Here is a 26,014-nt window from a genome sequence, read left to right as displayed (position 1 = left end):
CTCTCCTCCTCTCAGCAGCAATGTGACAGTTCACATCATCATTGTGGACCAGAACGACAACGCTCCGGTCATTGTGTCTCCGTGGAGAGCTCACGGCTCGGTGGTGGAGGAGAAGATCCCCAGATCCACCGATAAAGGCTCCCTGGTTGCCAAGGTGATAGCCTTGGACACGGACTCGGTTCACAACTCTCGGATCACATACCAGTTCCTGCAGGTGACTGACGCCACCTTGTTCAGTCTGGACCAATACAACGGAGAGATCCGGACCATGAGGATGTTCAGTTACAGAGATCCACGTCACCAGAGACTGGTTGTCGTTGCCAAGGACAACGGGGATCCTGCTCTGTCTGCTACAGTCACCATCAAGCTGTCCACAGTGGAGACTGCAGTCAAGGCCTACTCTGACATGACTGAGGTGCCTCTGGAATATGACATCTTTTCTGACCTCAACCTGTATTTGGTCATCGGTCTGGGCTCCGTGTCATTCCTGCTGCTCATCACCATCCTGGTCACCATCGTGCTCAAGTGTCAGAAGCCCAAACCCAGCAAAGCTGCTCCTCCCAGCAGGAACAGTGTGATCAGTGAGAGGAACTCCACTGTGGCAGATTCCACTCTGGTCTCCAACGATGCCTACTGGTACAGTCTGTTTCTAGCAGAGACCAGGAAAGGAAAGCTGGTGGTCAGACAGCCTGTGCCAAAGGGCTCCAGATACATCGTGTCCAGTATACCGAGAGGGACAGGACTGACAGAGACCAGTGACTCAGCAGCTTCTACTCTGCAGGTAGGAAACCAGTGTACACATCCTCTGTTACATTTATCCTTAATAAATATTAAGTGATTTCTCAATGTATTGCTAAAAAGTTACAAAATATCACCAGTTAGTTTCAAACACAACAACTCAAACACACTATTAGCAATACACTACCACTCAAAAGTTTGGGATCATTTAGAAATGTCCTTATTTTTGAAAGAAAAGCATTTTGTCAATGAATATAACATTAAATTAATCCTAAATACAGTACAGATATTGTTAATGTGGTAAATGACGACTCTAACTGGAAACTGCTGATTTTTAATGGAACATAGAGGTACACCTGCAACCATTTCCAGCAACCACTCATGTGTTCTAATGTTACAATGTGTTAGCTTACCGTGATGAAAGATTAATTCCTGATTAGAAAACCTCTGTGTAATTATGTTAGCACATGGAAAAAAAAGTGTGGATTTTCATGTAAAACATGAAATTGCCTGGACGATCCCAAACTTTTCAACGGTAGTGTCTATGAAGTGATAGCGCATTTTTGTTTCAGACTGAAACGAATAATATAATCTATGTTTGTGGAGGTTGGCGTTAAAATTAAACAACAAAGCAAAGCCTGAAGGGTGGCGCTGTTTTCTAAGTATGTCAGGTCACTGACGCCATGACAGTGAATCACTGTCACTGGCACATATATTAAAACAGCCGGACAGTTCTGTGGTGCTCAAACGCCATTCATAACATGAAGTCGTGCGTTGTGCAGCCAAACAATTCGAGGATAAAATAGCTTATCTATGGTTGGGATAAAGAGCATTACGGAAAAATCCAAAAATATCTGGAAACCTACATTTAATCGCTTGATGTGCTAAAATCCTACATGTAACAATGGGTCCTGTTGTAATAATGGCGTCGGGGACAAGGTACGTGCAGCTCCTCATTATTATTCTTTTTCATTTCGTTCAACAAATGTCGACCTCGGTGACTCATTACTCCATACCAGAAGAGATGAAAGAAGGATTAACAGTCGCAAATCTTGCTTCCGATCTCGGCCTTGATGTAAAAACACTGAATACGAGGAAAATGCGTCTTGATATCATCGCTAACAAGAAATATCTGGATGTGAATAAAGAGACTGGTGAGCTGTATATCGTTGAAAAGATTGACAGAGAGTACATCTGTCCGACGAAGTCATCAGCATCATGCTATCTCAAACTTGAAATGATATTAGAAAATCCAGTACGAATTTTTAATATTGAGGTAGAAATTTTGGACATGAACGACAACGCCCCACAGTTTCGAAGGGACGTCATACATTTAGATATATCTGAAGCGACGCCAAAAGGAGAGAGATTTTCTCTCAGCAATGCAGTTGATCCTGATGTAGGAACAAATTCAGTGAAAACATATCATCTAAGTGAAAGTGAACATTTTAATATTGAGGTTCAGACTGGAAGAGACGGGTCAAAATTTGCCGAGTTTATCTTAATAAAGGCTTTAGACCGGGAGAAGCAGGCTGTTCATAATTTAATACTCACAGCTGTAGATGGAGGAACACCTGCTCGATCTGGTACTGCTAGTGTTATTGTTCGTGTTTTGGACACAAATGATAATCCTCCCACATTTGACAAATCTATCTACACTGTTAAAATAATGGAAAATTCTCCAATTGGGAGTCTTGTTATCGACCTGAATGCAACAGATTTAGATGATGGGGCAAATTCTGATCTGACATACTCATACAGCTTATATACGTCAGAAAAAACACAAGAAACATTTAATCTGAATCCTACCACTGGAGAAATTACTGTAAAAGGAATGCTGAATTATGAAGATTTCAAGATTTACGACATGGAAGTTATAGCAATTGATAAAGGAGCCAATAGTTTATCAGGACAATGTACCATAAAGATTCTAGTTGAAGACATGAATGACAACCACCCAGAAATATCCATTAAATCATTTCAGAGTCCAGTCAATGAAAACATAGAATTAGACACAGTGATAGCTGTAGTCAGTGTCAGTGATAAAGACTCAGGTGATAACGGAGTGGTGGATCTTCATATTCCACAAAATATGCCTTTCAAACTGAGGGAGTCCTCTGATAACTATTATGAATTAGTAGTTTCACAGCCATTAGACCGTGAGAAGGTCCCAGAATATGACATCACCTTCACTGTCACAGACAGAGGCTCTCCTCCTTTATCTGACAATGAAACTATGACCTTAGAGCTGCTGGATGTTAATGACAATGTCCCACAGTTCCCTCAGTCATTTTATACCATACGTGTGATGGAGAATAACGCACCTGGAGCCTTGCTCAGCTCTCTCACTGCGTTTGACCCTGACCTCCATGAAAACCAGTATCTGGTTTACTTCATATTAGAGAAGGAGATAGCCAACACCTCCATGTCCATGCTGTTCTCTATCAACCCAGAGAACGGGAACCTTTACGCACTCAAAACTTTTGATTATGAGATTGAGAAGGAGTTTCTGTTCCACATCGAGGCCAGAGACTCTGGATCTCCTCCTCTCAGCAGCAACGTGACAGTTCACATCATCATTGTGGACCAGAACGACAACGCTCCGGTCATTGTGTCTCCGTGGAGAGCTCACGGCTCGGTGGTGGAGGAGAAGATCCCCAGATCCACCGATAAAGGCTCCCTGGTTGCCAAGGTGATAGCCTTGGACACGGACTCGGTTCACAACTCTCGGATCACCTACCAGTTCCTGCAGGTGACTGACGCCACCTTGTTCAGTCTGGACCAATACAACGGAGAGATCCGGACCATGAGGATGTTCAGTTACAGAGATCCACGCCACCAGAGACTGGTTGTCGTTGCCAAGGACAACGGGGATCCTGCTCTGTCTGCTACAGTCACCATCAAGCTGTCCACAGTGGAGACTGCAGTCAAGGCCTACTCTGACATGACTGAGATGCCTCTGGAATATGACATCTTTTCTGACCTCAACCTGTATTTGGTCATCGGTCTGGGCTCCGTGTCATTCCTGCTGCTCATCACCATCCTGGTCACCATCGTGCTCAAGTGTCAGAAGCCCAAACCCAGCAAAGCTGCTCCTCCCAGCAGAAACAGTGTGATCAGTGAGAGGAACTCCACTGTGGCAGATTCCACTCTGGTCTCCAACGATGCCTACTGGTACAGTCTGTTTCTAGCAGAGACCAGGAAAGGAAAGCTGGTGGTCAGACAGCCTGTGCCAAAGGGCTCAAGATACATTGTGTCCAGTATACCGAGAGGAACAGGACTGACAGAGACCAGTGACTCAGCAGCTTCTACTCTGCAGGTAGGAGAAACTATCAATTAAACTTATTTTGTGCACATATATGATTATTCTTTGAGTATTTCAATCAAATAAAGGCAAAAAAAAACATTTGAATCAAAAGCTTTCAGAAAACACATTGTTTGGAGGCTGCAATAAAAATAACAGCTTTGCATCATTTTCAAGATGACAGTTTGTCTAATCAAAGGAATGAATAAATGTCAAACTTAAATTTTTGACTGTTTTATTTTTAAATAGAAACACACATACTGACTTAATATCACACAACTGATTTAATTAAAATGAAGAGTTCATTTGCAAAAACAGATAACTCCGTTTTGATAAATTTTCAGAAAACGTTTTTTTATTGTTTACTTGAGATAATATCAATCAAACTGAAGCTGAGTGGATTTGACTCAGTAGAAAGTACATGACAAAATAGAGAAAAAATAAATTATTCGTGTTATTATTATTATTCTCTCAAGTAAACAATTAAAAAAATGAGTTTTCGGAAAACGGAGTTACCTGTTTTTGCAAATGAACTCTTCAAATATTGCTCTGATTCTGTGATTAAAAATTTGATAACATCAGTAGCACATGCAATGCATGACCTTTTCAAAAGAGATTTTTTTCTGACTTACAGTGCGTAGAAATAGCTTATGTTAGACATTTGCCAGTAATTACACAACCGTGTTCGTTCCATGTGGCAGCATCATTAATAAAACGAAGTTAATTTACCATATCTTAATGGTTTTACTCACAGGTCAGTGTGTAAAAGTCAAACACAGAGGAAATTCGTATTGTAATGTATATTTACATTGATGAAATATGATTAACACGGCTGTAATTAAAATTTAATAAAATAACACATTTAAATACTCATACTAATACTAATATAATATAATATACTAATACTCAAATACTACAACAAAAAATTGATTAAAAAATTGTGTGTTTCTTTTCTCTCAGACTCAAAAGAAAATTAGGAACAAAACACAGGCGAAAACAAATTTCATGTAGTTGGTACCACCTTTTCTCTTTATCATATTTAATTTCTTGATAATTCATGAGATGCAAAGGTTAATACAAGACTGTTCACGTCGCTGCTCTCCACAAAAACTCTCAGTGACGAGGTCATCGTTCTCATGATCACTGGGGGCTGGCGAGGCAGACTCATGAGATACAAGTCTTTAATCGAAACAGTACAAAGAATTATTTGCCTTGAAGACCCTCGTTGCATTTGTTTCCTGAATTAAAGGATAGTTTCTCCTTGTATCTCACGCAGTAGGCAAAAACCTGCCGTGCACTTGGCTTCAAATTTTTCATTTATGAGAAAAAATATCCCGAACACTTCATGTCTAACTTTATATGTTCAGAGGTGACATATCTGTATCACATCAATGACTAATTCCTGGAATATTTGCAGAGTGGCCCATTTTAATTTCAAATCTCAGCAATTTGATTTTCAACGCGTTAAATGTTATACAGCCTTCGAGAATACAATAGGTGGCACTGTTTGCTCTGTTAGTTGCAAGCCTTGACAGACAATTGTTGTCAGTATGGCAGAGCGAGGAAACCGGACAGCTCCCTGGTGATGAAATTCTACTCCCCATTTTTCTTCGTCCACAAATCTTCGGGAATAAATTACGAATATGTTAGAGATCTAAGCCTTGAAATGAAATTTAATCACCACTGGAGACGTACATTGCACCGGGTGAATTCAGGTGAGCGGAGACAGTAATACGTCTTTTTCTAACAATGGAGTCGTGGAAGAGGTACGTGCTGCTCGTTGTTCCGATTATGTTTTCTTTCATTTATCAAATATCAACTTCAGTGACACATTATTCGATACCCGAAGAGATGAAAGAAGGATCAGTCGTTGCCAATCTTGCTACTGATCTCAGTCTGGATGTAAAAACTCTGAACCAGAGGAAAATGCGTCTTGATATCATCGCTAACAAAAAATATTTGGATGTGAACAAAGAGACTGGAGAGTTGTATGTTGTAGAGAAGATTGATAGGGAATATATTTGTAATACCAAGTCATCGGCATCTTGTTATCTGAGACTGGAAGTTATACTGGAAAACCCATTACGAATTTTTAATATTGAGGTCGAAATTTCAGACATAAACGACAACGCCCCACAATTTCGAAGAGACGCCATACATCTGGATATATCTGAAGCGACACCAAAAGGAGAGAGATTTTCTCTCAGCAATGCAGTTGATCCTGATGTAGGAACGAATTCAGTAAAAACATATTATCTGAGTGAAAGTGAATATTTTAATATCGAAGTTCAGACTGGAAGAGAAGGGTCGAAATTTGCCGATTTGATCTTAATAAAGGCTTTAGATCGGGAGAAGCAGGCTGTCCATAATTTAATACTCACAGCTGTAGATGGAGGAACACCTGCTCGATCTGGAACTGCAAGTGTAATTGTTCATGTTTTGGACACAAATGATAATCCTCCCACATTTGAAAAAGCTAATTTGAGTGTCAAAATAATAGAAAATTCTCCTATTGGAACCCTTGTTTTTGATCTTAATGCAACAGATTTAGATGAAGGTTCAAATTCTGATCTGACATACTCCTACAGCTTATATACATCAGAAAAAACACAAGAAACATTTAATCTGAATCCTACCACTGGAGAAATTACTGTAAAAGGAATGTTGAACTATGAAGATTTCAAGATTTATGATATGGAAGTTATAGCAACTGATAAAGGAGCCAATAGTTTATCAGGACAATGTACCATAAAGATTCTAGTTGAAGACATGAATGACAACCACCCAGAAATATCCATCAAATCATTTCAGAGTCCAGTCAATGAAAACATAGAATTAGACACAGTGATAGCTGTACTCAGTGTCAGTGATAAAGACTCAGGTGATAACGGAGTGGTGGATCTTCATATTCCACAAAATATGCCTTTCAAACTGAGGGAGTCCTCTGATAACTATTATGAATTAGTAGTTTCACAGCCATTAGACCGTGAGAAGGTCCCAGAATATGACATCACCTTCACTGTCACAGACAGAGGCTCTCCTCCTTTATCTGACAATGAAACTATGACCTTAGAGCTGCTGGATGTTAATGACAATGTCCCACAGTTCCCTCAGTCATTCTATACCATACGTGTGATGGAGAATAACGCACCTGGAGCCTTGCTCAGCTCTCTCACTGCGTTTGACCCTGACCTCCACGAAAACCAGTATCTGGTTTACTTCATATTAGAGAAGGAGATAGCCAACACCTCCATGTCCATGCTGTTCTCCATCAATCCAGAGAACGGGAACCTTTACGCACTCAAAACTTTTGATTACGAGATCGAGAAGGAGTTTCTGTTCCACATCGAGGCCAGAGACTCTGGCTCTCCTCCTCTCAGCAGCAACGTGACAGTTCACATCATCATTGTGGACCAGAACGACAACGCTCCGGTCATTGTGTCTCCGTGGAGAGCTCACGGCTCGGTGGTGGAGGAGAAGATCCCCAGATCCACCGATAAAGGCTCCCTGGTTGCCAAGGTGATAGCCTTGGACACGGACTCGGTTCACAACTCTCGGATCACCTACCAGTTCCTGCAGGTGACTGACGCCACCTTGTTCAGTCTGGACCAATACAACGGAGAGATCCGGACCATGAGGATGTTCAATTACAGAGATCCACGCCACCAGAGACTGGTTGTCATTGCCAAGGACAACGGGGATCCTGCTCTGTCTGCTACAGTCACCATCAAGCTGTCCACAGTGGAGACTGCAGTCAAGGCCTACTCTGACATGACTGAGGTGCCTCTGGAATATGACATCTTTTCTGACCTCAACCTGTATTTGGTCATCGGTCTGGGCTCCGTGTCATTCCTGCTGCTCATCACCATCCTGGTCACCATCGTGCTCAAGTGTCAGAAGCCCAAACCCAGCAAAGCTGCTCCTCCCAGCAGGAACAGTGTGATCAGTGAGAGGAACTCCACTGTGGCAGATTCCACTCTGGTCTCCAACGATGCCTACTGGTACAGTCTGTTTCTAGCAGAGACCAGGAAAGGAAAGCTGGTGGTCAGACAGCCTGTGCCAAAGGGCTCCAGATACATCGTGTCCAGTATACCGAGAGGGACAGGACTGACAGAGACCAGTGACTCAGCAGCTTCTACTCTGCAGGTAGGCCTATGAGAAAACATCAATTTTTTTGTTACATCCAGAAGTGCCTACTTTTTGACTACATCTGTCAAGTACAGCCATAAAGAAACATGCAAATCATAACCTTCATGAACAACCATCATATAGATACTGCAATGTATAGAACACGTAGCTCTATTCTTTTTTTAGCATTTGCAGCTTGTTTAAGTACATGCCTGGAAGTTGCATTTATTATTGTTTTTGTGTACAGACACATCTACCATATTTAGAACAATGGCAATCACAGTTGACATTCAAATATCACCTCGATGTTGCAATGATACAATGATTTAAAAATAGACAAAAATCAATGAAGATATGCAATTCATGGCCTTTTCACAAATCTGTCATTTCTCACTTACAGTATGTGCATTATTTTTTGGAAATTCAAAAGTAATTAATTAATTTTGTGTACTCCATGTGGCAACATCCCATAGAAAACAAATCTAATTGGCCATACTTTTATGGTATGACTGACAAGTTTGCATGTCAAAATGAAACACAAAGGCAAATATTTTGGGAACATGCATTTGCAGTGATATAATCTGATTTAGCATGGGTGCAATTAAACATAATAGAAGTTAACAGTACATTTAATTGCTTTTTGAAAAGTGCTACAACGAAAAAAATCTTTAAAATTTTACTTTTTGTCTCAGACACAACAGAAAACTAAGAACAAAACACAGACAAAAACAAATATCAAATAGATTTGACTGTTTCTATTCATCAAAATTGACTCCTTGACAATTTATGAGATGCACAGGATCACACAGGATTGTTCACGTTGCTGTCGACAAAAATTCTCAGTGGGGAAATAATCTTTCATATGATCACTGAAGACCGGGGAGGCAGACACAAATCCCAGGTCATACCAGTACACAGAATTATTTCCTCTCAAGACTTTTGTTGAGTTTATTTACTGAGTTAAATGACAGTCTCTCCTTGCATTTCACTTACGAAGCAAAAGTATGTTGTGCACTTGGTTTCAAATTTATCCCTTATGAGAATAAATTAACACTTAATGCACCATCTTAAAGCTGCTGTCCGGAGTTTGAATCGCAGCGTCTCCCAAAACACTGGTGGTCCCAGCCTCCCTCCCTCTGATTTCGCCCCTTTATTTGTGCACGCGCGCAGTACATGAGAGAAGTGCCCGGAGTGCTGCAGCATCTTGCCTGTTTTGCTGTTTTCCCCTCTTCTGCATTTAGTACATTTAGTAAATAATAAAGGAATTACGTTAGAATGCTGTATTGAGTCTAACTTGTCCTAATGCCAAAATAACATGAATCTGCTCGGACGAACGAGTAAAGTTTGAATATGTGATTACACTCCTGTATCCCTCTCGATGACGTTGCTTATCAAACTTAGTGCATTTACGCGTGTATATGTGTTAGATTGTTTATTTATTTCTATCTAGAGTTCAGAATTGCATGACTCCTCTGACGAAGAGTATGTCCCAGACGCCCCAACATCTTCCTCCAGAGGTCGGGCATCTAAACGAAGCCGTCAGGCGGGCTATGGAGGCCGTGGTCGGGGAGCGAGGCGAGCACCCCGAGCCAAAAAACGTCCTGCAGTCTCTTGGCCTGACAAGCCGTGGGATTGATAACTTTTCTGGAAGTTGCTGAGCCCTGATGCTCTCTCCTCCACAAGCAAAACAAATGTGCGCGCGGTTGCGTAGTGCGTAGCTCGCCCACCTCCGCATGGGCTTGCTTGCTGTGCGCGTAACCGTTGATTGACAGCATGACAAAGCTGAAGCTCGAACTTGATTGGTCGGCAGCAACCGGCGCTTTTTGGAATAACATGGGGGTCTATGAGAGGAAGGCGGAGCTCAGGAATAAATTTTCATATCGCGTTATACTAACTTTAAATTATAGTATCGAACTAGACTAACACATTTAAGCTTTGTTAAAAAATGATACATAAATTGAAAACAAACGGAAACTCCGGACAGCAGCTTTAATTGTTCAGAGATTGCATATCTTTATCACTGTAATGATTTGTTCTCGGAATATCTGCAGAATGAGTCATTTTAGTTCACATCTAATCTGTAAAAACATTTTCAACGTGTTAACTGTTAAGCAGACGTCCAGCACACATCAGGTGGCGCTGTTTGCTGTGTTAATCACCGGGAGTTGACATCCAGACAGTGAATTGTTGTCAGTAGGACAGAGCGAGGAAACCGGGCAGCTCTATGGAGCTGCAAATTTTACTTCAGATTTTTCGTTGTCCATAAATATTTGGGAAGAAATTTGGAATATTCTGGAGACCAACGCCTGAAAATCAAATTTAGTCATCACCGGAGACGTACGATCGGGTGAATTTCGGTGCACAGAGACAGTCAGGCGGCCTTTTCTAACAATGGAGTGGTGGAAGAGGTACGTGCTGCTTGTTGTTCTGAGTGTGTTTTCTTTTATTTATCAAATATCGACTTCAGTGACTCATTATTCGATACCCGAAGAGATGAAAGAAGGATCCGTTGTCGCAAATCTTGCCACTGATCTCGGCCTGGATGTAAAAACACTGAATCAAAGGAAAATGCGTCTTGATATCATCGCTAACAAAAAATATCTGGATGTGAACAAAGACACTGGAGAGCTGTATGTTGTAGAGAAGATTGATAGAGAATATATTTGTCCTTCAAAGTCGTCGACGTCTTGTTATCTCAAACTTGAGGTAATTTTAGAAACCCCTGTACGAATTTTTAACATAGAAGTGGAAATTTTAGACATGAACGACAACGCCCCACAATTTCGAAGGGATGTCATACATTTAGATATATCTGAAGCGACGCCAAAAGGAGAGAGATTTTCTCTCAGCAATGCAGTTGATCCTGATGTAGGAACAAATTCAGTAAAAACGTATCATCTAAGTGAAAGTGAACATTTTAATATTGAGGTGCAGACTGGAAGAGAAGGATCCAAGTTCGTCGAATTAATCTTAACAAAGACTTTAGATCGAGAGAAGCAGGCTGTTCATAATTTAATACTCACAGCTGTAGATGGAGGAACACCTGCTCGATCTGGCACTGCTAGTGTAATTGTTCGTGTTTTGGACACCAATGATAATGCTCCAAAATTTGATGAAGTAAATTTAAGTGTTAAAATAATGGAAAATTCTCCAATTGGGAGCCTTGTTATTGATCTCAATGCAAGCGATTTAGATGAAGGCTCAAATTCTGATCTGACATACTCCTACAGCTTATATACATCAGAGAAAACACAAGAAACATTTAATCTTAATCCTACCACTGGAGAAATTACTGTAAAAGGAATGCTGAATTATGAAGACTTCAGGATTTATGACATGGAAGTTATAGCAACTGATAAAGGAGCCAACAGTTTATCAGGACAATGTACCATAAAGATTCTAGTTGAAGACATGAATGACAACCACCCAGAAATATCCATTAAATCATTTCAGAGTCCAGTCAATGAAAACATTGAATTAGACACAGTGATAGCTGTACTCAGTGTCAGTGATAAAGACTCAGGTGATAACGGAGTGGTGGATCTTCATATTCCACAAAATATGCCTTTCAAACTGAGGGAGTCCTCTGATAACTATTATGAATTAGTAGTTTCACAGCCATTAGACCGGGAGAAGGTCCCAGAATATGACATCACCTTCACTGTCACAGACAGAGGCTCTCCTCCTTTATCTGACAATGAAACTATGACGTTAGAGCTGCTGGATGTTAATGACAATGTCCCACAGTTCCCTCAGTCATTTTATACCATACGTGTGATAGAGAATAACGCACCTGGAGCCTTGCTCAGCTCTCTCACTGCGTTTGACCCTGACCTCCATGAAAACCAGTATCTGGTTTACTTCATATTAGAGAAGGAGATAGCCAACACCTCCATGTCCATGCTGTTCTCCATCAATCCAGAGAACGGGAACCTTTACGCACTCAAAACTTTTGATTATGAGATCGAGAAGGAGTTTCTGTTCCACATCGAGGCCAGAGACTCTGGCTCTCCTCCTCTCAGCACCAACGTGACAGTTCATATAATCATTGTGGACCAGAACGACAACGCTCCGGTCATTGTGTCTCCGTGGAGAGCTCACGGCTCGGTGGTGGAGGAGAAGATCCCCAGATCCACCGATAAAGGCTCCCTGGTTGCCAAGGTGATAGCCTTGGACACGGACTCGGTTCACAACTCTCGGATCACCTACCAGTTCCTGCAGGTGACTGACGCCACCTTGTTCAGTCTGGACCAATACAACGGAGAGATCCGGACCATGAGGATGTTCAGTTACAGAGATCCACGTCACCAGAGACTGGTTGTCGTTGCCAAGGACAACGGGGATCCTGCTCTGTCTGCTACAGTCACCATCAAGCTGTCCACAGTGGAGACTGCAGTCAAGGCCTACTCTGACATGACTGAGGTGCCTCTGGAATATGACATCTTTTCTGACCTCAACCTGTATTTGGTCATCGGTCTGGGCTCCGTGTCATTCCTGCTGCTCATCACCATCCTGGTCACCATCGTGCTCAAGTGTCAGAAGCCCAAACCCAGCAAAGCTGCTCCTCCCAGCAGGAACAGTGTGATCAGTGAGAGGAACTCCACTGTGGCAGATTCCACTCTGGTCTCCAACGATGCCTACTGGTACAGTCTGTTTCTAGCAGAGACCAGGAAAGGAAAGCTGGTGGTCAGACAGCCTGTGCCAAAGGGCTCCAGATACATCGTGTCCAGTATACCGAGAGGAACAGGACTGACAGAGACTAGTGATTCAGCAGCTTCTACTCTGCAGGTAGGAAACCAGTCTACAAATGCAGCATAATTTTAAATGTATCATTTATTCACAGTATATTTCGTGGTGTTTGTTGTTGAATTTGTTGTAACTTGAAATGGATGTAGCTTCATATTTTTTTCTAATATAGTTTTAACAAATCTGATTTTTTTTCATCAACACTCAATTTTAACAGATTGAAAAACAGACAAAAAATAAAACAACAACAACAACAACAACGACGACCTTAAGGTGGTATCGAGTTCAGAGCACTGAAATACGTCTGACAAACCACAGAGGTGGCGCTGTTAGATGAGTAAAATTCTAGCTCATTAACGTCATGACTGTGAGTCGTGTTCGTCTGAGCACATTAGGAAACAACCAGACAGCTCCGAGGTGCTGAATCCGTACTTCGCAAACACGGTCTCCTCATTTTTATGGCGAAAAATCGTCGGAAGAATAATCTCTCAGGGCACGTTTGGGACTAAATCTCTTCAGCAACGTTTCACGTCACGGGAAACAAATTTTATAGCGATTGAAGTGCTGTAACCCCGAACATAACAATGGCACCCGTTTTAACAATGGAGTCTTGGAAGAGGTACGTGCTGCTGGTTATTCTCGTGGATTTTTCATTTGTGGATCAAATATCTATGTCAGTGACTCATTATTCCATTCCGGAAGAGATGAAAGAAGGATCAGTCGTTGCCAGTCTTGCTACTGATCTTAGTCTGGATTTAAAAACTCTAAATCAGAGGAAAATGCGTCTTGATATAATCGCTAACAAGAAATATCTGGATGTGAACAAAGACACCGGAGAACTGTATGTTGTAGAGAAGATTGATAGAGAATATATTTGCCCGACAAAGTCGTTGACATCTTGTTATCTTAAACTTGAAGTAATATTAGAAAACCCATTGCGAATATTTAATATTGAAATAGAAATTTTGGACATGAACGACAACGCCCCACAATTTCGCAGAGACGCCATACATTTAGATATATCTGAAGCGACACCCAAAGGAGAGAGATTTTCTCTCAGCAATGCAGCTGATCCTGATGTAGGAATTAATTCAGTAAAAACATACCATCTGAGTGAAAGTGAATATTTTAATATCGAGGTTCAAACTGGAAGGGATGGATCAAAGTTTGCTGAATTAATTTTAACAAAGACCTTAGATCGAGAAAAGCAGGCTGTTCATAATTTAATACTCACAGCTGTAGATGGAGGAACACCTGCTCGATCTGGCACAGTCAGCATTGTTGTTCACGTTTTGGACACCAATGATAATGCTCCTGCATTTGACAAATCCAGTCTGAGTGTTAAAATAACGGAAAATTCTCCAATTGGAACCCTTGTTATTGATCTCAATGCAACGGATTTAGATGAAGGATCAAATTCTGATCTGACATACTCATACAGTTTATATACGTCAGAGAAAACACAAGAAACATTTAATCTAAATCCTACCACTGGAGAAATTACTGTAAAAGGAATGTTGAACTATGAAGATTTCAAGATTTATGACATGGAAGTTATAGCAACTGATAAAGGAGCCAATAGTTTATCAGGACAATGTACCATAAAGATTCTAGTTGAAGACATGAATGACAACCACCCAGAAATATCCATTAAATCATTTCAGAGTCCAGTCAATGAAAACATAGAATTAGACACAGTGATAGCTGTAGTCAGTGTCAGTGATAAAGACTCAGGTGATAACGGAGTGGTGGATCTTCATATTCCACAAAATATGCCTTTCAAACTGAGGGAGTCCTCTGATAACTATTATGAATTAGTAGTTTCACAGCCATTAGACCGTGAGAAGGTCCCAGAATATGACATCACCTTCACTGTCACAGACAGAGGCTCTCCTCCTTTATCCGACAATGAAACTATGACCTTAGAGCTGCTGGATGTTAATGACAATGTCCCACAGTTCCCTCAGTCATTTTATACCATACGTGTGATGGAGAATAACGCACCTGGAGCCTTGCTCAGCTCTCTCACTGCGTTTGACCCTGACCTCCATGAAAACCAGTATCTGGTTTACTTCATATTAGAGAAGGAGATAGCCAACACCTCCATGTCCATGCTGTTCTCCATCAATCCAGAGAACGGGAACCTTTACGCACTGAAAACTTTTGATTACGAGATCGAGAAGGAGTTTCTGTTCCACATCGAGGCCAGAGACTCTGGCTCTCCTCCTCTCAGCAGTAACGTGACAGTTCACATCATCATTGTGGACCAGAACGACAACGCTCCGGTCATTGTGTCTCCGTGGAGAGCTCACGGCTCGGTGGTGGAGGAGAAGATCCCCAGATCCACCGATAAAGGCTCCCTGGTTGCCAAGGTGATAGCCTTGGACACGGACTCGGTTCACAACTCTCGGATCACCTACCAGTTCCTGCAGGTGACTGACGCCACCTTGTTCAGTCTGGACCAATACAACGGAGAGATCCGGACCATGAGGATGTTCAGTTACAGAGATCCACGCCACCAGAGACTGGTTGTCGTTGCCAAGGACAACGGGGATCCTGCTCTGTCTGCTACAGTCACCATCAAGCTGTCCACAGTGGAGACTGCAGTCAAGGCCTACTCTGACATGACTGAGGTGCCTCTGGAATATGACATCTTTTCTGACCTCAACCTGTATTTGGTCATCGGTCTGGGCTCCGTGTCATTCCTGCTGCTCATCACCATCCTGGTCACCATCGTGCTCAAGTGTCAGAAGCCCAAACCCAGCAAAGCTGCTCCTCCCAGCAGGAACAGTGTGATCAGTGAGAGGAACTCCACTGTGGCAGATTCCACTCTGGTCTCCAACGATGCCTACTGGTACAGTCTGTTTCTAGCAGAGACCAGAAAAGGAAAGCTGGTGGTCAGACAGCCTGTGCCAAAGGGCTCCAGATACATCGTGTCCAGTATACCAAGAGGGACAGGACTGACAGAGACTAGTGATTCAGCAGCTTCCACTCTGCAGGTATGGAAAAATGTCAATTAAATTTGTGTTTCACACATGTATGCCTACTTTTACAGCATTTCTATCAAATAGAGGTACAAAGCCATGTGTGAATTACAACATTTGCTAACATATTAAATACTACAGTGTGGAACATGCAGGCTTAGTATTCTTTTCAATATATTTAGATATATCCATCACATGTGTACAAACCTAAAATTTACATTGATAATGTTGAATGTTCTTTAGTACAGAAGCGGAGCAACCATATTAATACAAATATTATTCAAAATTGATAACCTAACAAAATTTAAACATAACTATGAGTCTTTGCTTTAAACAATTTGCTGATCCAAAGCCATTATAGATGCTAATATCATATTTAAACGATTCATTTGATTAAGTGACTCTTTTAAAACTAAATATATGACTAAGTTGCAAATGTTTCTCAATAACTGTCACCTTTGTTGCAACTTTGAAGAAAGAAAAACTTTTTTTAAGTGGCACTTAGAATTATCTTGTATGTATACAAGGCAATTTGGTGGATTTTTGTGACTCTAAAATTGATGTGAACGAGCTACATCGATTATTTTACACTGAACTATCCATTTTTTCTCAACATTTGAAAATCATGTACATGTATGATTCCTGTTGTTTTTTTAAACAGTGCATTATTCATGGTTTCCCACATTGACACTGTTACTCGTGGGGGCAATGAAAGATGAATAGAAGTACGACAAGAAATATATAATCATCTCAGTCAGAGAAACAAAATTCGAATATAGTTATGTCAAAACAACAGATAATAAACTTCAGAAGGAGTGAAGAAGCGAAAGAAAAAACTAAAAAGTAGTCTCTACATCAACAAAATAAGTTGATTGAAGTAATTTTCATCGTGTGCTGACTTCCATATTTATCACTTAGCAATATTCAGTGACATCTCGTTTAATATTGTAAATATATTGTGGGTTTCAAAGCCTCGTCATTTTGTCTCAATAACACAATAGTCTCAGTATCCTTCGTAATATTTGCAATGATTATACAATAATACTGAAACAAATAAACTAGAATTTTCGGGATATTCATGTTCAACAGTTTTGAAAAACCTACGGGGTGGCGCTGCTCTGTTAGTAAAATGCCAGTCCATGAACGTAAAGACAGTGTGACGCTGTCATGAAGTGGCATCGTGAAACAAGGAATAGCTCCGTGGTGCTGAAACTCTTCTCCCAAAACGCGCTCACACGAATCACCCCGAATTATCTTTGGGATTAAAGCTGTGCATATGTTTGGATCGAGGATGGAGCAACAAAACTGAATCTTGACGGATATATAAATTTTGTCGCTGAAGTGCGGTGAACCCTCTCACAGGAATGAGGCCCGCTGTAACAATGACGTCTTGCAGGAGGTACGTGCTGGTCGCTCTTATTTTTTCTTTTGTCAATTACATTTCGAGCTCCGTCACTCATTATTCGATACCCGAAGAACTTAAAGAAGGATCAGTCGTTGCCAATCTTGCTACCGATCTCAGCCTGGACGTTACAACGCTAACAAAGAGGAAGATGCGTCTTGATATCATCGCCAACAAGAAATATCTGGATGTGAACAAAGAGACTGGTGAGCTGTACATCGTTGAGAAGATTGACAGGGAATATATTTGCACAACCAAATCATCAGCGTCGTGTTATCTTAAACTTGAAGTAACACTAGAAAATCCAGTGCGCATTTTTAACATAGAATTAGAAGTACTAGACATGAACGACAACGCCCCACAATTTCGCAGAGACGTCATACATTTAGATATATCTGAAGCGACGCCAAAAGGAGAGAGGTTTTCTCTCAGCAATGCAATTGACCCTGATGTTGGAAGCAACTCAGTAAAAACATATCATCTGAGTGAAAGTGAATATTTTAACATTGAGGTTCAAACGGGAAGGGATGGTTCGAAGTTTGCCGATTTGATCTTAAGAAAGGCTTTAGATCGAGAGAAGCAGGCTGTCCATAATTTAATACTCACAGCTGTAGATGGAGGCACACCTGCTCGTTCTGGCACTGCCAGTGTTATTGTTCAAGTTTTAGACACAAATGATAATGCTCCTACATTTGATGAATCAGTCTACACGGTTAAAATAATGGAAAATTCTCCAATTGGGAGCCTTGTTATTCATCTCAAGGCAACAGACTTAGATGAAGGTTCAAATTCTGATCTGACATTCTCATATAGTCTATATACATCAGAGAAAACACAAGAAACATTTAATCTTAATCCCTCCACTGGAGAAATTACTGTAAAAGGAATGCTGAATTATGAAGATTTCAAGATTTATGACATGGAAGTTATAGCAACTGATAAAGGAGCCAATAGTTTATCAGGACAATGTACCATAAAGATTCTAGTTGAGGACATGAATGACAACCACCCAGAAATATCCATCAAATCATTTCAGAGTCCAGTCAATGAAAACATTGAATTAGACACAGTGATAGCTGTAGTCAGTGTCAGTGATAAAGACTCAGGTGATAACGGAGTGGTGGATCTTCATATTCCACAAAATATGCCTTTCAAACTGAGGGAGTCCTCTGATAACTATTATGAATTAGTAGTTTCACAGCCATTAGACCGTGAGAAGGTCCCAGAATATGACATCACCTTCACTGTCACAGACAGAGGCTCTCTTCCTTTATCCGACAATGAAACTATGACCTTAGAGCTGCTGGATGTTAATGACAATGTCCCACAGTTCCCTCAGTCATTCTATACCATACGTGTGATGGAGAATAACGCACCTGGAGCCTTGCTCAGCTCTCTCACTGCGTTTGACCCTGACCTCCATGAAAACCAGTATCTGGTTTATTTCATATTAGAGAAGGAGATAGCCAACACCTCCATGTCCATGCTGTTCTCCATCAATCCAGAGAACGGGAACCTTTATGCACTCAAAACTTTTGATTATGAGATCGAGAAGGAGTTTCTGTTCCACATCGAGGCCAGAGACTCTGGCTCTCCTCCTCTCAGCAGTAACGTGACAGTTCACATCATCATTGTGGACCAGAACGACAACGCTCCGGTCATTGTGTCTCCGTGGAGAGCTCACGGCTCGGTGGTGGAGGAGAAGATCCCCAGATCCACCGATAAAGGCTCCCTGGTTGCCAAGGTGATAGCCTTGGACATGGACTCGGTTCACAACTCTCGGATCACCTACCAGTTCCTGCAGGTGACTGACGCCACCTTGTTCAGTCTGGACCAATACAACGGAGAGATCCGGACCATGAGGATGTTCAGTTACAGAGATCCACGTCACCAGAGACTGGTTGTCGTTGCCAAGGACAACGGGGATCCTGCTCTGTCTGCTACAGTCACCATCAAGCTGTCCACAGTGGAGACTGCAGTCAAGGCCTACTCTGACATGACTGAGGTGCCTCTGGAATATGACATCTTTTCTGACCTCAACCTGTATTTGGTCATCGGTCTGGGCTCCGTGTCATTCCTGCTGCTCATCACCATCCTGGTCACCATCGTGCTCAAGTGTCAGAAGCCCAAACCCAGCAAAGCTGCTCCTCCCAGCAGGAACAGTGTGATCAGTGAGAGGAACTCCACTGTGGCAGATTCCACTCTGGTCTCCAACGATGCCTACTGGTACAGTCTGTTTCTAGCAGAGACCAGGAAAGGAAAGCTGGTGGTCAGACAGCCTGTGCCAAAGGGCTCCAGATACATCGTGTCCAGTATACCGAGAGGAACAGGACTGACAGAGACTAGTGACTCAGCAGCTTCTACTTTGCAGGTATGGAAAAATGTCAATTAAAATTGTTTTACAGGAATTGCCAATAGCATTTCTGAAAAACAGAGCTACAAGGCCAGATGTTAAATAATGCAGTGTGGAACATACAGGCTTAGTATTCTTTTCAAGATATTTAGATGCATCCATCACATGTAAACAAATCTAAAATTTACATTCATAATGTTGTATGATGTTCAGTACAAAAGCAGATCAACCATATTCATCCCAATATTACTCAAAATTGAAAACCTGACAGAATTAAAACATAACTGAGTCATTGCTTTAAACAGTTTGTAGATCCAATGTCATTATAGATGCTAATATCATATTTAAACCGTTTATTTTTCATAAATTGAGACTTTTAAAACTAAATATGACTGAGTAAGTTGCAAACAATTCTCATTAACCGTCACATTTGTTGAAACTTCGAACAAATAAAAACTTTTTTTTAAGAGGCACTTCTGATTCTCTTGTACACAAAGCAATTTAGTGGGTATTTGTTATTCTAAAATTGATGTGAACGAGCTGCATCAATGAGTTATTTTAGAGTGAGCTATCTATTTTTTCTCACCTTCTTAAAATTATGTATGTGATTCCCATTCTTTCCAGTGTATTATTCACAGTATCCCACATTGGCACTGTATCTCAGGATAGCAATGAATGCTGAATAGAAGCACAATTTCAAGAAAATATATAATCATCTCAATCAGAGAAACACAATTTGAATTTCGTTCCGTTAAAACAACAAATAATCAACTTCAGAGAGAGCGAAAAAGCTGAAGGAAAAACTGAAATCTAACCTCCACATCAACACAATAAGATAATTAAAATAACTTTCATAGTGTGCTGGCTTATATATCAATACCTTTTCAATATTCTGTCATATCTCGTTTTGTAATGTATACATATGGAGGGTGATAAAGCCTCGTCATTTAGTCTCATTAGCAACACCCACAGTCTCAGTATCTTTAGTAATATTTGCGATGGGTGTCCAATATGATTTAAAACTGAAACACATAAAATGGAATTTTGTGGAGCTTCATGTTCAACAGTTTTGAAAAACCTACGGGGTGGCGCTGTTCTGTTAGTAAAATGCCAGTCCCTGAACGTAAAGACAGTGTGACGCTGTCATGAATTGACATCGTGAAATAAGGAACAGCTCTGTGGTGCTGAAACTGTACTGCCAAAACGCGCTCACACGTATCACCCCGAAATATCTTTGGGATTAAAGCTGTGCATATGTTTGGATCGAGGATGGAGCAACAAAACTAAATACTGACGGATACCGACATTTTATTGTTTCAAGTGCGGTGAACCCTCTCACAGGAATGAGGCCCGCTGTAACAATGAAGTCTTGTCGGAGGTACGTGCTGCTCGCTCTTCTTTTTTCTTTTGTTCATAACATATCGAGCTCTGTCACTCATTATTCGATACCCGAAGAACTTAAAGAAGGATCAGTCGTTGCGAATCTTGCTACCGATCTCAGCCTGGACGTTACAACGCTAACAAAGAGGAAAATGCGTCTTGACATCATCGCCAACAAAAAATATCTAGATGTGAACAAAGATACTGGTGAGCTGTACATCGTTGAGAAGATTGACAGGGAATATATTTGCACAACGAAATGGTCGTCGTCGTGCTATCTAAAACTTGAAGTTACATTGGAAAATCCATTGCGCATTTTTAACATAGAATTAGAAGTACTAGACATGAACGACAACGCCCCACAGTTTCGCAGAGACGCCATACATTTAGATATATCTGAAGCGACGCCAGAAGGAGAGAGGTTTTCTCTCAGCAATGCAGTTGATCCTGATGTAGGAACAAATTCAGTAAAAACGTATCACCTAAGTGAAAGTGAATATTTTAATATCGAGGTTCAGACTGGAAGAGACGGGTCAAAGTTTGCTGATTTGATCTTAAGAAAGGCTTTAGACCGGGAGAAGCAGGCTGTCCATAATTTAATACTCACAGCTGTAGATGGAGGAACACCTGCTCGATCTGGAACTGCCAGTGTAATTGTTCATGTTTTGGATACTAATGATAATGCTCCTACATTTGACAAAACTATCTACACTGTCAAAATAATGGAAAATTCTCCTATCGGAAGCCTTGTGATTAATCTCAGTGCAACAGACTTAGATGAAGGTTCAAATTCTGATCTGACATACTCATACAGCTTATACACGTCAGAAAAAACACAAGAAACATTTAATCTTAATCCCTCCACTGGAGAAATTACTGTAAAAGGAATGTTGAACTATGAAGACTTCAGGATATATGACATGGAAGTTATAGCAACTGATAAAGGAGCCAATAGTTTATCAGGACAATGTACCATAAAGATTCTAGTTGAAGACATGAATGACAACCACCCAGAAATATCCATCAAATCATTTCAGAGTCCAGTCAACGAAAACATAGAATTAGACACAGTGATAGCTGTAGTCAGTGTCAGTGATAAAGACTCAGGTGATAACGGAGTGGTGGATCTTCATATTCCACAAAATATGCCTTTCAAACTGAGGGAGTCCTCTGATAACTATTATGAATTAGTAGTTTCACAGCCATTAGACCGTGAGAAGGTCCCAGAATATGACATCACCTTCACTGTCACAGACAGAGGCTCTCCTCCTTTATCTGACAATGAAACTATGACGTTAGAGCTGCTGGATGTTAATGACAATGTCCCACAGTTCCCTCAGTCATTTTATACCATACGTGTGATGGAGAATAACGCACCTGGTGCCTTGCTCAGCTCTCTCACTGCGTTTGACCCTGACCTCCATGAAAACCAGTATCTGGTTTACTTCATATTAGAGAAGGAGATAGCCAACACCTCCATGTCCATGCTGTTCTCCATCAATCCAGAGAACGGGAACCTTTATGCACTCAAAACTTTTGATTATGAGATCGAGAAGGAGTTTCTGTTCCACATCGAGGCCAGAGACTCTGGCTCTCCTCCTCTCAGCAGTAACGTGACAGTTCACATCATCATTGTGGACCAGAACGACAACGCTCCGGTCATTGTGTCTCCGTGGAGAGCTCACGGCTCGGTGGTGGAGGAGAAGATCCCCAGATCCACCGATAAAGGCTCCCTGGTTGCCAAGGTGATAGCCTTGGACACGGACTCGGTTCACAACTCTCGGATCACCTACCAGTTCCTGCAGGTGACTGACGCCACCTTGTTCAGTCTGGACCAATACAACGGAGAGATCCGGACCATGAGGATGTTCAGTTACAGAGATCCACGCCACCAGAGACTGGTTGTCGTTGCCAAGGACAACGGGGATCCTGCTCTGTCTGCTACAGTCACCATCAAGCTGTCCACAGTGGAGACTGCAGTCAAGGCCTACTCTGACATGACTGAGGTGCCTCTGGAATATGACATCTTTTCTGACCTCAACCTGTATTTGGTCATCGGTCTGGGCTCCGTGTCATTCCTGCTGCTCATCACCATCCTGGTCACCATCGTGCTCAAGTGTCAGAAGCCCAAACCCAGCAAAGCTGCTCCTCCCAGCAGGAACAGTGTGATCAGTGAGAGGAACTCCACTGTGGCAGATTCCACTCTGGTCTCCAACGATGCCTACTGGTACAGTCTGTTTCTAGCAGAGACCAGGAAAGGAAAGCTGGTGGTCAGACAGCCTGTGCCAAAGGGCTCCAGATACATCGTGTCCAGTATACCGAGAGGGACAGGACTGACAGAGACTAGTGATTCAGCAGCTTCTACTCTGCAGGTGAGATACTTTTGTTGATTTAACGCCATTAGTGGTTCTAACACTATACACAAGCTGCTTATTATTAGATGGTTTTAAAGTAGAACTTCGTAATTTGCAAATATTTCTCAGTCACCATTGTCTCGGTTGAAATTTTGAACAAACGCAGACTGTTAATGGCTCAGCTATTACTATCTTGTATGCAAGAGAATTTAGTGGGGTTTTCTCTTGAAATTGGTCTGTCCACCATTAGGTTACCATAGTAATCGTGTGCCACCTGCATATATAAATTGTTTCAGAGTAAAGTACCCATATTTTATTCCCAGTTTTCAAAAAGAAGAATATACACTGGCCTTTCTTTACAATTTATGATTCGTGGTTTCTCACACTGTCACTGCTACTCAGAAAAGAGTTGAACGACAAAAGCAATTAAAATACAACAAAACATATTTACTTTGGACAGAAGGACAGAATTCGATATCATTTGTGTGAAAATGTCAAAGAACTAATTTCAATGAAAAAACATTTTTCATGAAAAAAATGAAATTTAGCCAACAAAGTAATCAAATGAGATGATTAAGAAATCTTTCTCGTTGTGCTAAAGCATGTGTTATGGTTTGGACTGACTCCTGGAACACGACATAAAATATATTTTCCTTTAAGAAACACGAAGAAAAGTGTCATTTTCCTGCACGTAGAGGCGCTGTTCAGCTGTCAGACATGCATCTGTGGCGTCACGATCGCCATGACAGTCATCCTATCATTAGACGGGAGAATCGAAACTAACAGCTCCTGGTGCTGAATGAGGTTGAATTTTTAGAATTTTTAGGTTTTTGCAAGTACATGTAGTTTGGGATTTGAACTAAGGCTTCGTGTTTGTTTGAAACTCTGCTGGAAAGGGTTTGAAATTATACTGAGAGACACAAAGATCTGAGATAACAATGGAGGGTTCGATCAATTCTGGACACTGGAAAAGGTACGTGTCGGCAATTCTGTTATTCTTTGCCACCGTAAATTCCACTTCAGCTGTAACACACTATTCCGTTCCCGAGGAACTCGAAGAAGGCTCTGTCGTCGCAAATCTTGCTGGAGATTTGGGACTTGATGTAAAGACATTAGTGGAACGGCAAATGCGCTTAGACATAATTGCCAACAGGAAATATCTGGACGTTAACAAAGAAACAGGGGAGTTGTACATTGTTGAGCGAATTGACCGAGAATCTCTCTGCCCTGCCAAGACGTCATGTTATCTGAAAATGGAAGCAATAATCGAAAACCCCAAACGAATATTTTATATCGAGCTCGAGATACTGGACATAAATGACAATGTACCTCATTTTAGAAGAGACACGATCGATTTGGATATTTCAGAAGCTACGCAGGCTGGTGAGCGTTTTTCTGTGAGCAATGCGGTTGATCCAGACGTTAGTTCAAACTCCGTGAAAACATATCACTTAAGCGAAAGTGATTTTTTCACTATAGAAATTCAAACGGGAAGAGATGGGTCAAAATTTGCTGATCTGATCCTGAAAAAAAGGTTAGATCGGGAGAAGCAGGCTGTTCATTATTTAATACTTACAGCTGTAGATGGCGGTGTGCCGACTCGCTCTGGCACTGCCAGTGTTATCGTTCATGTTTTAGACACAAATGACAACGCCCCTAAATTTGAAAAAGAGAACTATGAAGTCAGTGTCTTGGAAAATTCTCCCATTGGAAGCCTTGTTATTCATCTGAATGCAACGGATTTAGACGAAGGATCAAATTCTGATTTAATATATTCATATAGTCTGTATACATCGGAGAAAACGCAAGAAACGTTTAAATTAAACCCAGTTACAGGTGAGATCACTGTAAAAGGAGTATTGAATTATGAAGATTTAAGAATTTACGATATGGGAGTTATAGCAACTGACAAAGCAGGCAGCAGTCCACTGTCAGGACAATGTAAACTTAAAATTCTAGTTGAAGACATGAATGACAACCACCCAGAAATATCCATCAAATCATTTCAGAGTCCAGTCAATGAAAACATAGAATTAGACACAGTGATAGCTGTACTCAGTGTCAGTGATAAAGACTCAGGTGATAACGGAGTGGTGGATCTTCATATTCCACAAAATATGCCTTTCAAACTGAGGGAGTCCTCTGATAACTATTATGAATTAGTAGTTTCACAGCCATTAGACCGTGAGAAGGTGCCAGAATATGACATCACCTTCACTGTCACAGACAGAGGCTCTCCTCCTTTATCTGACAATGAAACTATGACGTTAGAGCTGCTGGATGTTAATGACAATGTCCCACAGTTCCCTCAGTCATTTTATACCATACGTGTGATGGAGAATAACGCACCTGGAGCCTTGCTCAGCTCTCTCACTGCGTTTGACCCTGACCTCCATGAAAACCAGTATCTGGTTTACTTCATATTAGAGAAGGAGATAGCCAACACCTCCATGTCCATGCTGTTCTCTATCAATCCAGAGAACGGGAACCTTTATGCATTGAAAACTTTTGATTATGAGATTGAGAAGGAGTTTCTGTTCCACATCGAGGCCAGAGACTCTGGCTCTCCTCCTCTCAGCAGCAACGTGACAGTTCACATCATCATTGTGGACCAGAACGACAACG

General features: G+C 41.3%; 1 protein-coding gene and 1 long non-coding RNA gene across 4 annotated transcripts; one reads left to right on the top strand and one right to left on the bottom strand.

Annotated features, from left to right (window-relative positions):
- The first annotated feature begins 1,456 nt into the window (after positions 1–1,456).
- LOC110969004 (protocadherin alpha-C2-like) lies at positions 1,457–23,519 on the top strand. Of its 3 annotated transcripts, none has more exons than XM_051954804.1 (3): positions 1,457–3,202; positions 7,334–8,188; positions 23,408–23,519. In XM_051954804.1, the coding sequence occupies exons 1-3, from the start codon at positions 1,643–1,645 to the stop codon at positions 23,423–23,425; spliced, it is 2,433 nt and encodes an 810-aa protein (XP_051810764.1). In that variant the 5' UTR covers positions 1,457–1,642; the 3' UTR covers positions 23,426–23,519. The 3 variants fall into 3 exon arrangements, with proteins under 3 accessions (XP_051810764.1, XP_051810762.1, XP_051810763.1); XM_051954802.1 differs by lacking the exons at positions 7,334–8,188; positions 23,408–23,519 and adding exons at positions 11,881–12,958; positions 15,916–16,052 and having other exon boundaries at positions 1,463–2,979; XM_051954803.1 differs by lacking the exons at positions 1,457–3,202; positions 7,334–8,188 and adding an exon at positions 13,246–15,915 and having other exon boundaries at positions 23,408–23,477.
- Positions 2,855–26,002, bottom strand: LOC127535877 (uncharacterized). Its single transcript, XR_007944757.1, has 4 exons — positions 25,879–26,002; positions 22,454–22,552; positions 18,596–18,719; positions 2,855–2,979 (listed from the first exon to the last, which is right to left on the bottom strand). It is a non-coding gene; the product is annotated as an uncharacterized LOC127535877 (long non-coding RNA).
- Between the last annotated feature and the right edge of the window lie 12 nt (positions 26,003–26,014).

Source organism: Acanthochromis polyacanthus, chromosome 10 (assembly GCF_021347895.1).
Source record: "Acanthochromis polyacanthus isolate Apoly-LR-REF ecotype Palm Island chromosome 10, KAUST_Apoly_ChrSc, whole genome shotgun sequence".
In the NCBI taxonomy this organism is placed as follows: Eukaryota; Metazoa; Chordata; class Actinopteri; family Pomacentridae; genus Acanthochromis; species Acanthochromis polyacanthus.
Note: the sequence above shows the minus strand (reverse complement) of the source record. Positions and strands in the feature narration are given on the sequence as shown.

Excerpts from the sequence above, each read along its gene's own strand:
- LOC110969004 (XM_051954802.1), top strand. The coding sequence starts at position 1,643 with ATGGGTCCTGTTGTAATAATGGCGTCGGGGACAAGGTACGTGCAGCTC. Across the intron at positions 2,980-11,880 it reads TCTGACAATGAAACTATGAC|GTTAGAGCTGCTGGATGTTA; the intron begins CTTAGAGCTGCT and ends TGAAACTATGAC. Across the intron at positions 12,959-15,915 it reads CAGCAGCTTCTACTCTGCAG|GTATGGAAAAATGTCAATTA; the intron begins GTAGGAAACCAG and ends TCCACTCTGCAG.